The 12,472-nt window shown below is 40.5% G+C and overlaps 1 protein-coding gene across 5 annotated transcripts in view; it reads right to left on the reverse strand.

The window, feature by feature from the left end:
- The window catches only part of LOC124275351 (high affinity cAMP-specific 3',5'-cyclic phosphodiesterase 7A-like), a 103,905-nt gene that overhangs the window by 12,667 nt on the left and 78,766 nt on the right, over positions 1-12,472 (reverse strand). For all 5 annotated transcript variants that reach the window (XM_046710855.1, XM_046710852.1, XM_046710853.1 and 2 more), the window contains exons 5-7: positions 6,558-6,621; positions 3,327-3,422; positions 1,333-1,433 (exon numbers count right to left, since the gene is read on the reverse strand). In XM_046710855.1, the coding sequence (XP_046566811.1) occupies positions 1,333-1,433; positions 3,327-3,422; positions 6,558-6,621 (261 nt within the window). The remainder of the gene's footprint in view (positions 1-1,332; positions 1,434-3,326; positions 3,423-6,557; positions 6,622-12,472) is intronic.

The following is a 12,472-nucleotide window of genomic DNA, read 5'->3' on the forward strand; positions in this document are numbered from 1 at the left end:
CTTGTCTTTGTCAACTTTGTTCAGTTGAAACAAATATAGCAAAGCCAAGACAACATCTCCTCAAATTCCAAACATGTTACCAAGTTAGTCCATAATGCTTGCAATTGAAGATGCAGACTGGAGATTTAACTATTTTTTTTCAGGAAACAGAAAATAAACTGAGACACGATTTTCAGCAAAAGCTACTGTAATTAGAGATACAGGTTGTTCATAAATTAAGACAAGGTGTCACCATGTTTAAAGTAAGCAATATAGTTAAGGGATGCTTGTCATAACACTGATATTGAAAATTGGGCATGAAAATCCTAAATGAAAATACCAGTGGAATATATCAACCCCCTTAGCTTCAAACTTTGCATATCCCCTGAAAAGTGAATTGTGGAGGGTATATATTTTGTCAATTAATATTTGTTATCTGTTCATTTAAAATTCAAAAGTTGTAAACCATTTAATACACGAATCATCTTATCATAATCTATCTTGGGAGTCAGATAAATTCAGGTTCTTTTGTCATGGAAATATGTCTTATGCTGTTGAAATGAGTCTCTAGTTAGTTAACACTCAATTTAATTAAGATGGGCAATATGCTAAAAATTATGGATAGTTAGGTATAAATTGATGAAACAATATGTTCTTTTTTCCCCGTTTATATGAACATTATTTAACTCCTCAAAAAGAGGTGAGGTGAGGTGAGGTGAAATTGGGTTTAACGTCGTGCTTGTGAATATTTCGCTCATATGACGACGTGCATGCGTGTTTATGTGTATGTGCGGCTGCTTGTACTAGCCCAGACTGAAGCTGGTTTTATAGTGCTAGCCCACTGAGATACCATGCCGCAGTTAAGCATGAATACCCCACTCAGACACATTATACTGACTCCGAGCCGACCAGTCCTTGATGTACCTATTAATGCTGAGCGCCAGGCTGGGACCAACAAGTACCATATTTTAACGTCTTTATCAAACCCGTGACCTTCCGGTCTCTCCGGGTGGACGCTCTAACCACTACACCACGGAGGCGGTCCTCCTCAAAACGCAGCCACAAGTAGCTTATATATTACCTTGCAGCATAGAATATGAAGAATTCAAAACAATTAGGTCCATATCAAGTTGGTTCATATTATCTGGAACTATTAACATAATCAAAACTGGTTACAGAAACAAGTAAGTATATTAATTAGATAAGGTATTATGAATAATTTGGAATGGAAATATTTTTAGTGAAGCCTGGATACACAATTTCATAAAAATATGCCCAAATCATTCATGATCCTTATCTTATTTTGTCTAGTATATGAGGCCACTGATTACTGAAAGGGGGGTGTGGGCTTACTTTGGGTTCTTGTAGGAAGCAGTGCATAGCCTGTGTCACATCTGCTGCATGAACAGCATTGTGGTAGGAATTGTTGTCATGGTAACCACTTTCTAGTAATGCTGAAACATACACCATCAATCATATAGGACCAATGTACAATGAACAAAATTAATATTGAGTCAATGCAGCTCTCTGCAATAACTGCTTTTATATTCATATCAATTTGGTGACATGTGCATATTTTGGGGGCACTGGAACAGAAATAATATAAATACAAGGTTCACTTTTTTAAAGATATAAAATTATTCATATAAAAGGCATACAAATTATGTTTTTCAGGTTCCTGAGATTGCAACTTGTTGTTTTACAATAATTGGAAACCAGTTTCACTTATCTCCCCTTATTTTGAAGCCCCTACAAGTTGTATCCCCTTATTGTTTGAAGCCAAAGTCAGCAATATTCCAGCTTCAACATTGCGGTGTGGAAACAATCTTCCCTGAACCTGGCACACCAATAGCTGATGCATGTCACTGTCCCACAAAGTGAGTAAGTGAGCATAGGTTTACGCCACTTTTAGCAATATTCCAGCATTATCATGGCGGGGACACCAGAAATGGGCTTCACACCTTGTACCCACTGTCCCACAAAGTGAGTGAGTGAGCATAGGTTTACGCCACTTTTAGCAATATTCCAGCATTATCATGGCGGGGACACCAGAAATGGGCTTCATACCTTGTACCCACTGTCCCACAAAGTGAGTGAGTGAGCATAGGTTTACGCCACTTTTAGCATTATCATGTTTGGGGACACCAGAAATGGGCTTCATACCTTGTACCCACTGTCCCACAAAGTGAGTGAGTGAGCATAGGTTTACGCCACTTTTAGCATTATCATGGCGGGGACACCAGAAATGGGCTTCACACCTTGTACCCACTGTCCCACAAAGTGAGTGAGTGAGCATAGGTTTACGCCACTTTTAGCAATATTCCAGCAATATCATGGCGGGGGACACCAGAAATGGGCTTCATACCTTGTACCCACTGTCCCACAAAGTGAGTGAGTGAGCATAGGTTTACGCCACTTTTAGCATTATCATGGCGGGGACACCAGAAATGGGCTTCATACCTTGTACCCACTGTCCCACAAAGTGAGTGAGTGAGCATAGGTTTACGCCACTTTTAGCATTATCATGGCGGGGACACCAGAAATGGGCTTCACACCTTGTACCCACTGTCCCACAAAGTGAGTGAGTGAGCATAGGTTTACGCCACTTTTAGCAATATTCCAGCAATATCATGGCGGGGACACCAGAAATGGGCTTCATACCTTGTACCCACTGTCCCACAAAGTGAGTGAGTGAGCATAGGTTTACGCCACTTTTAGCATTATCATGGGGGACACCAGAAATGGGCTTCATACCTTGTACCCACTGTCCCACAAAGTGAGTGAGTGAGCATAGGTTTACGCCACTTTTAGCATTATCATGGCGGGGACACCAGAAATGGGCTTCACACCTTGTACCCACTGTCCCACAAAGTGAGTGAGTGAGCATAGGTTTACGCCACTTTTAGCAATATTCCAGCAATATCATGGCGGGGGACACCAGAAATGGGCTTCACACCTTGTACCCACTGTCCCACAAAGTGAGTGAGTGAGCATAGGTTTACGCCACTTTTAGCATTATCATGGCGGGGACACCAGAAATGGGCTTCACACCTTGTACCCACTGTCCCACAAAGTGAGTGAGTGAGCATAGGTTTACGCCACTTTTAGCAATATCATGTTTGGGGACACCAGAAATGGGCTTCACACCTTGTACCCACTGTCCCACAATGGAACACACAAGTTACACCTGGTAGTCATCTTCTTCCCGTCAGTCACCTCTTACAATAAGCAGCAGGGACATTACGAGTAGATATATTTGGCCCAGAATCCAACAGGGTTTTCAGCATTATGGTGGCAATATTCCTAATGCATATTTTTATGCAGCATTCAAAGAAAACAATACTTACTAAAACACCTCATTAACTTGAGAACATCTAGATGGAAGACCGATATGAGATCATAATTTTGGAAAAGTTGGAATGCAATATGGAAGAGAGATCGACCTGCAAAGCAACAAAAGACAATCATGTAGACATTACAAAAACATGATACGTTCATTTTCAGGAGAAAGAAACTCATTATTAATAATATTTCTCTTTTTAACCAATTTGAAATATTGCCTCAGTTTTTGACAAAGACCTTTGTTTCAACTTCATAAATTCCAAAAACTATTTCTATCTATGGAATAAATAAAAGGTTTGGGGCAAAAAATTATCAAATATATGGGCAGCCACTTTTTTATGTGTGTGGAAACGTATGCTCGCTAAGCTGATAAGTCTCCCTGGCCTGCGATAAAGAAGCAATAAAAAACACTTATACAAGAGTGTTTTACTGATGAGGATGTTGGTATTTTAACGGTGTACTTCCGACACGTAAACAACAGCGAAGAATGTCTATATAAAAGAGCCTGGAGGGGTTATTATTTCTAGTTACATAATGACTGTCATATAACTGGCACATGTCTGTTTTACTAAGTATGGCGGTGTCCTCTAGATGTATACACTCTGCCCATAAAAGATGGTGACACACATCTACAAGACTAGCTGAATAAACATGAGGAAAGAATTATACATAATTACAGTAATGCTATGGTTATGATGTAACAAAGACTGATGATTTGAAGACATGTCATATATGCAAGACTTGCATGCAAACCAAAAGTATGTGCACCATTATAAGCCAGTTGTGTTTAACACAAAAACATGCAATATGTATTTAATACTATTACATGCAAGTTGTGCTCAACACAATTATATGCAAGTCGTGTTTAACACAATCTAGAGCAATAATGAGTTTACGGCACTCTGTGAGAATCATCCGACTCAGTCTGGCTACACAGTTCTTGGATATACTACCACATGTGAGCAGCTACTATTGATCTGCTACTGCATGTGATACCACTTTGGATTATTGGAGTGTAAGGGATCTTGCATCACTACTGTTCTGTCAGGGGTCTGGCGTCTACACTACTGTTGTGTCAGGGATCTGGTGTCTACACTACTGTTGTGTCAGGGATCTGGTGTCTACACTACTGTTGTGTCAGGGATCTGGTGTCTACACTACTGTTGTGCCAGGGATCTGGTGTCTACACTACTGTTGTGCCAGGGATCTGGTGTCTACACTACTGTTGTGCCAGGGATCTGGTGTCTACACTTCTGTTGTGTCAGGGATCAGGTGTCTACACCTCTGTTGTGTCAGGGATCTAGTGTCTACACTACTGTTGTGTCAGGGATCTGGTGTCTTCACTACTGTTGTGTCAGGGATCTGGTGTCTACACTACTGTTGTGTCAGGGATCTGGTGTCTACACTACTGTTGTGTCAGGGATCTGGTGTCTACTCTACTGTAGAGTCAGGGGTCTGGTGTCTACACTACTGTTGTGTCAGGGATCTGGTGTCTACACTACTGTTGTGTCAGGGATCTTGTGTCTACACTACTGTTGTGTCAGGGGTCTGGTGTCTACACTACTGTTGTGTCAGGGGTCTGGTGTCTACACTACTGTTGTGTCAAGGATCAGGTGTCTACACTACTGTTGTGTCAGGGATCTGGTGTCTACACTACTGTTGTGTCAGGGATCTGGTGTCTACACTACTGTTGTGTCAGGGGATCTGTTGTGTCAGGGATCTGGTGTCTACACTACTGTTGTGTCAGGGATCTGGTGTCTACACTACTGTTGTGTCAGGGGTCTGGTGTCTACACTACTGCTGTGTCAGGGGTCTGGTGTCTACACTACTGCTGTGTCAGGGGTCTGGTGTCTACACTACTGTTGTGTCAGGGATCAGGTGTCTACACCTCTGTTGTGTCAGGGGTCTGGTGTCTACACCTCTGTTGTATCAGGGGTCTGGTGTCTACACTACTGTTGTGTCAGGGGTCTGGTGTCTACACTACTGTTGTGTCAGGGATCTGATGTCTCACTACTGTTGTGTCAGGGATCAGGTGTCTACACCTCTGTTGTGTCAGGGATCTGGTGTCTACACCTCTGTTGTGTCAGGGATCAGGTGTCTACACTACTGTTGTGTCAGTGGTCAGGTGTCTACACCTCTGTTGTGTCAGGGATCTGGTGTCTACACTACTGTTGTGTCAGGGATCAGGTGTCTACACCTCTGTTGTGTCAGGGGTCTGGTGTCTACACCTCTGTTGTGTCAGGGATCTGGTGTCTACACCTCTGTTGTGTCAGGGATCTGGTGTCTACACTACTGTTGTGTCAGGGATCTGGTGTCTACACTACTGTTGTGTCAGTGATCAGGTGTCTACACCTCTGTTGTGTCAGGGGTCTGGTGTCTACACTACTGTTGTGTTAGGGGTCTGGTGTCTTCACTACTGTTGTGTCAGTGATCAGGTGTCTACACCTCTTGTGTCAGGGATCTGGTGTCTACACTACTGTTGTGTCAGGGGTCTGGTGTCTACACTACTGTTGTGTCAGGGGTCTGGTGTCTACACTACTGTTGTGTCTGGGATCTGGTGTCTACACTACTGCTGTGTCAGGGATCTGGTATCTACACTTATTTTATGTTTGCCATTTCAGTAAAATGACCTAAGCACCAGAGCTATCACAAGTCTATGCAAAGAACATTAGTCACAGCACTAAGAACCAGGGCCTAGGTTTTCGAAGGTCTCTTAGCGCTAAGATAGTTGTAAGTGCCATACATTAAGCCTTAATATCTAAGTCTCCATTATGTTCTCAGTCTGAGGTGAAATTGGGTTTTACGTCGTGCTTGAGAATATTTCGCTCATATGACGACGAGCATGCGTGTGTATGTGTATGTGCGGCTGCTTGTACTAGCCCAGACTGAAGCTGGTTTTATAGTGCTAGCACACTGAGATACCATGCCGCAGTAAAGCATGAATACCCCACTCAGACACATTATACTGACTCCGAGCCGACCAGTCCTTGTTGTACCCATTAATGCTGAGCGCCAGGCAGGGACCAACAAGTACCATATTTTAACATATTTTTGTATGACGCGGTCGGGAATCAAACCCGCAACCTTCCGCTCTCCGGGCGGACGCTCTAACCACTACACCACGGAGGCGGTCTTCTCAGTCTGAACAGATGCTCACAATCTGTCCTTTATTGCTATCACTGCTCTCCAGAAACATGGTGGTCAGTATGTCTTGTGACATCCTAATGTGTACTTACCCGCTGACAATGTGTCCAGGCTGAATACATTGAAGTCCCAATGCCCCAACTCTGACAGCAAACACTGCAAGGAATATAATTCATTGTTTAGATATAACAATATAACACACAAAACCAAACTGGCCAAATGAATCGAATGAAAATTGAAATCACTCCAAAGGAAAAATACATAAATATATTACTGAAAGCGTTAAAGTGAGCGAGTGAGTATAGTTTTATGGCACTTCTAGCAATATCACAGCATGGGAACCAGAAATGGGCTTCACACACAGTATGCATGTGGGGAATCGAACCCAGGTCTTCTGTGTCACGAGTGACTACTTTAACCACAAGGCTACCCCACTGTCCCTGCATGTCTCCCTGAGTGAGTGAGTGAGTGAGTGAGTGAGTGAGTGAGTGAGTGAGTGAGTGAGTGAGTGACTGACTGAGTTTAGTTTTACACCGCTTTTAGCAATATTCCAGCAATATCACGGTGGGGGACATCAGAAAGGGGCTTCACACATTGTGCCCATGTGGGGAATCGAACCCGGGTCTTCGGCGTGAAGAGCCAACGCTTTAACCACTAGGCTACCCCACCGCCCGAGTGAGTGAGTGTACCTATATGTAACTAACTTTAGCAGATACATCTCCCCATTCTAAAGCATGAATACAAAGTTTTACACTAATCTGGTCTAATATTGTACATAGTCACAGAAATGTGGGCCCCATTTCACAAAGCTCTTGTAAGCCAAAGATCTCGTAACTTTCGTTGTAGCATTTCTAAACTGTAACATTGACTGATACGACAGTATTAGCACTGACTTTGTGAAACAGGGCGACACAAAGTGAACTTAGTACTTTGATCACTTTGTGACTGACTGACTGCTTTGGTGCAATATTCCAGCAATATTCCAGCAACATCACGCATGGGGACACTGGGCTTACATTGTACCCATGTGGGGAAGTGAACTTAGTATTTTGATACACTTTGTGAAATAAGAGCAAGAGCAATATAAACCTTGGAACATTCAGGGTTCGAACAATGCAGTCTACCTAGTTAATGTCAACATTAAACAGTTTTATATACAACATGGCTCTAAACCTTGTGACCATATGTAAAGGAATGGGATAGCTGACTAGTATTTAACACTGTTCTGCCCATTATTTCAGTTATACCACGCCATAAGACAATGTGAATATATTTATGACACCATTGCAAGATAAAATCCTGTGAATTAAAACCAAGCTGATAACAATGAACTAGCATTAAACACCTAACCTGGGACATCCAACTCTGCAGTCCGCCAGATGAGGAAATCCATTACCCATGTGTTACCCAGTGACAATTACAACCAATACCTGCAGTGCATTGTTTCACCCTCTTATCAATAAACAATCGGAATCAATTCCTGAGAACATAACAATGTGTCACTTCTGTTTTTCCACCTCACTATATTTCCCGTTAACTCTAAGCCCCGGAAATGACTCACACGACTTTCCACGCTGACTTTTCATAATTTCCATGACATTTCTGACGAAAATGAGCAATTTCGCCAAAGTGGGGTATAAAGATTGTCAAGGCGCTACATTTTATGAGGTGTGTAGGCGAAGAGTGAAATCAAGAGATTACCTTGTAATGGACTCGAGCAACTTTTGCCGAAGAGTGTATAATGATAACGTCTCACTGCAACACTTATTATCACAGCGCCCTGTCGAATCACCTACTAGATGCACATCATCAGCTTAGATGGCAAAATATGCCTTGTTTGCTAAACTACATGTTCAAAGTGTGCTGTTGAGGAGGTGGCTCCAGGCCACAGCTAAGTGGTATATTTTCTCCATGTTTTTAAACAAGGAAGCCAATTTGCTTTTTTTCGTCCTTGTGACCAGTAATTGAGATTTCGATGTAAATGGAAATTGTCACATTTTGAAAAGATGTGGCAAAAAAACAGACATTAAAAAATTGAACATGGAATTATCAGGCAAACTGCATGCAGCAATTGCAAACTGAGTCAGTGATTCTGTCTGTCTGTCTGAGTGGTGGGTTGGTGTGTGTGTGTTTGCGTTGGTGTTTGTGTGTTTGTGTTGGTGTGTGTGTGTTTGTGTTGGTGGCTGTGTGTTTGTGTTGGTGGTTGTGTGTTTGTGTTTGTGTTGGTGTGTGTGTGTTTGTGTTGGTGGTTGTGTGTTTGTGTGTGTGTGGTTGTGTGGGTGGTTGTGTGTTTGTGTTGGTGGTTGTGTGTTTGTGTTGGTGGTTGTGTGGTTGTGTGTTGGTGGTTGTGGTTGTGTGGTTAGGTTGGTGGATGTGTTGGGTTTCTGGGTTGGTGGATTTGGGGGAAGAAAGGAGCAAGTTTGGTTCAATGCCTCTTTGAAAAGTATTTCAATCATTTGAAAACCTGCCCACTTGGTGTGTGAGGCAAGTCTGAAGTGATGAAGTTTTTAGACGTTTACTACTTAGATGAAGCCAACATACATAGAAATTGTGCTGACAAATCTACAAACGTAATCAGGATAAACTGGGATTCAAGCTCATGACCACTGGTTCCTGGCATCCCAAAGGGAAGCAACTGTACATGTTTCATTTAGTATTTGGTCTTTGAAACATAGAATATTGCTCCGAACTTTCTCAAAAACATTGCTTATAACAGTCCACTTAAATGGTGTAGAATGGTTTTGCATTGCCTGAGTATAAGCACTTTAAACATTTTTTTAATAAATGGAAACCGAAAACATTAATGCCAGTGAGTAATGTCAGTTATTTGGTGAACCAGATTTCATGGACATAAAAGTCACATTTGTCATGAAACTCTTGAAATGAAAGACAGGAGTGACATGTAAATCATGCGGAACGACAAACATTTGAAACATGCAGGAACCCTCTGCACGAATTCATTAAGTGATATATGTTCATCACCACATACTGGCTATAATTATCGATTCTGGTACAGTACACAAGCCAGAGAAAACAACATATATTACACAACAAAGCTCGAAATAAACAATGTCAAGAAGAGCTTCTCACTGGATACCATGTCAAAAAGGACTAAAGTTTGCGTACACAACTGCATCAAATCATTATGACAAACAGGAACCCATTACGTCTTCTTTCATGGCGACTGTGACAAACATTCTCAAAATAAAGGTCTAATGTTTTTGTCACAAAGGACATAAGTCAGGTACAGCAATGGCAGATGTGCTGCTCGTAAACAAAAAAATATCATGGCTAACTTGGTGTTTGTGTTCAAAAGATTAGACCAACTCAAGTAAAAATGTTTGAAACATTTAGAACCATTTAGTTTGAAGTCAAACCGTAAATGGGGAAAATCAAGTTCAAGAGAAAAGTCATTGTTGTACTATTAGTATTTGAAGGCTGAAGTTTTTGGTCATGTTGCTTGCTGATTAATGAGATAGTCGGTCGAAATTTCAAAGGTAGATCTCTTCACAATAATTCAAAAGCACAATTTAGGCAGGTGTCTTCTCTCTAATTAAGACACTTTTCATAAACTTGGTTTACAAATCAAACAACTGAAACAAACAAAAATGTTTCTTAAAATACTGTACATTCCATCAACCAGAAAAACAATTCTTATCGCTATAAAAAAATGTTAAAATACTTAAATTAAACTAGGTTTCTGTGCACCTTAAGGCTTCCAGTGGGAAGAGGTTTCTTTTCTGGCATGGGTTTTAAAATAATGTGATAGCTCAGTTTGCTGTTCAAAGTTGCTCTCAGTAATATTTCAGTTAAATGATCTGTACCAGTGACTGATATTGTGAGCATCAATCCATGCAACCAGGATACGATGACATGAAATACACGAAGTCATTGACCCTGACACCTGATCAATAAAGTCTTCTTCTTACAACCACAAGCTGCTCTGGACCAATTCTAATGCAAGAGAAATGTGTTATTTTCTACATAAATCATTTGAAATGCCTATAAGTCATACATTCATATTTTGGTTGCCCATGCTGTAAACAAATCAATGCAACATGATCACTTGAGGCTTTCAAGGTTTTTGAAAGTGACCTAAAAAAAAAGATATATAAAGACAAACAATATTTATCGGTACCTTTTCATTATCTCAAAACATGACCTTTAACAAATCTTGCATTACATTACACCAGTTTCAAGTGGTTGCTCTTTAAATCAGTCACATCATGTTTCGTGTGCAAATCTTTCTCTAGCGAGAAAGAAAAGTACCAGGTATTCTAGACATGTTTTATGCCACTTCCGTCATCACACGGCTGTTGGGATTTCACAGTTGTGTCCTCTATGGAATAGAAGATCCCAACAGTCCTGAAAATCTCTGATCAATGCAACAATCTGGTACATGTGTAAAATATTGAATCATTTGTACCTCACTGCTCCCAACTGGCATGTGATATCCATGCAAATCTCACAGAAATCGAAATAAATGCTGATGAATTGATTTTCGGTACTCTCTGGCAATTGACCGATACTTTGGATCAATTCTGCCAATGCTAATGTTGTCTGCCAAAGTTGTGATCTTTATTTGCAAGTGTCCATACACAAATTTGTCAATGTTAGACATTGTTTTTCATCAATGGCATAATTCGATAACAACCAGATTCTGGTTCAACTTTCTATAATAACACGGACATTCCCCATAAACTGTGTCTTGTTCCTAACCTCATATAGCAATACCAGCATTGCGTATACACCAGCATTCCGTATACACCTGTCTTTGATAATATGGGAATTCTGCAACAACCAAGTTCTGTATACACCAGGTTCACTTTACACCTGTCTATAATAACACAGGAATTTTGCAACAACCAAGTTCTGTATACAACTTTATATAATACCAGCATTCCGTATACTCCTGTCCATAATAATATTGGAATTCTGCAACAACAAAGTTCTGTATACAACTTTATATGATACCAGCATACCATATACACCTGTCCATAATAATATGGGAATTCTGCAACAACAAAGTTCTGTATACAACTTTATATAATACCTGCATTCCGTATACACCTGTCTATAATGATATGGGAATTCTGCAACAACCAAGTTCTGTATACAACTTTATATAATACCAGCATTCCGTATACACCTGTCTATAATAATATGGGAATTCTGCCACAACCAAGTTCTGTATACAACTATATATAACACTAGCATTCCGTATACACCTGTCTATAATAATATGGGAATTCTGCCACAACCAAGTTCTGTATACAACTATATATAACACTAGCATTCCGTATACACCTGTCCATAATATGGGAATTATGCAACATCAAAGTTCTGTATACAACTTTATATAACACTAGCATTCCGTATACACCTGTCCATAATAATATGGGAATTCTGCAACAACAAAGTTCAGTATACAACTTTCCATAAAAACTGGGTTGTATATAACAACACTGGCATTCCATATACACCAGGTTCCATGTACACCTGTCTATAATAGCATGGGAATTATATATTACATGGGAATTCTGCAACAACCAATTTCTGTATACAACTTTCTATAATAACTCAGACATTCCGTAAAAACTGGGTTTTATATAACAACACTGGCATTCCATATACACCAGGTTCCTTGTACACCTGTCTATAACAGCATGGGAATTCTGTACACAACTGTCTTTTTCACTATGGAATATTTGATAAAACACAGGTTTGGTATGTTACTTTCTATTAAAGACATTTAAAGAAGGTACTTGTTGTTTCCAAGCCTAAAGAAACAAAACAAGGATTAGTATCCGATCGGTCCTGTGATAATCTGTCAAATGGTATCTCAGTGATATTAATGATATGTGTCAACCAAGTCAGCGAGGCTGACCACCTGATCCCATTAGTCGCCTCTTACAACAAGCATGTGTTGCTGAAGACCAATTCTAACCCGGATCTTCGTGGGTGTATATAACTAGAAACAGTCTGGACTATCATATGGCATATTTTT

Source organism: Haliotis rubra, unplaced genomic scaffold (assembly GCF_003918875.1).
Source record: "Haliotis rubra isolate DU_JTF1 unplaced genomic scaffold, ASM391887v1 Scf2, whole genome shotgun sequence".
NCBI lineage: Eukaryota > Metazoa > Mollusca > Gastropoda > Lepetellida > Haliotidae > Haliotis > Haliotis rubra.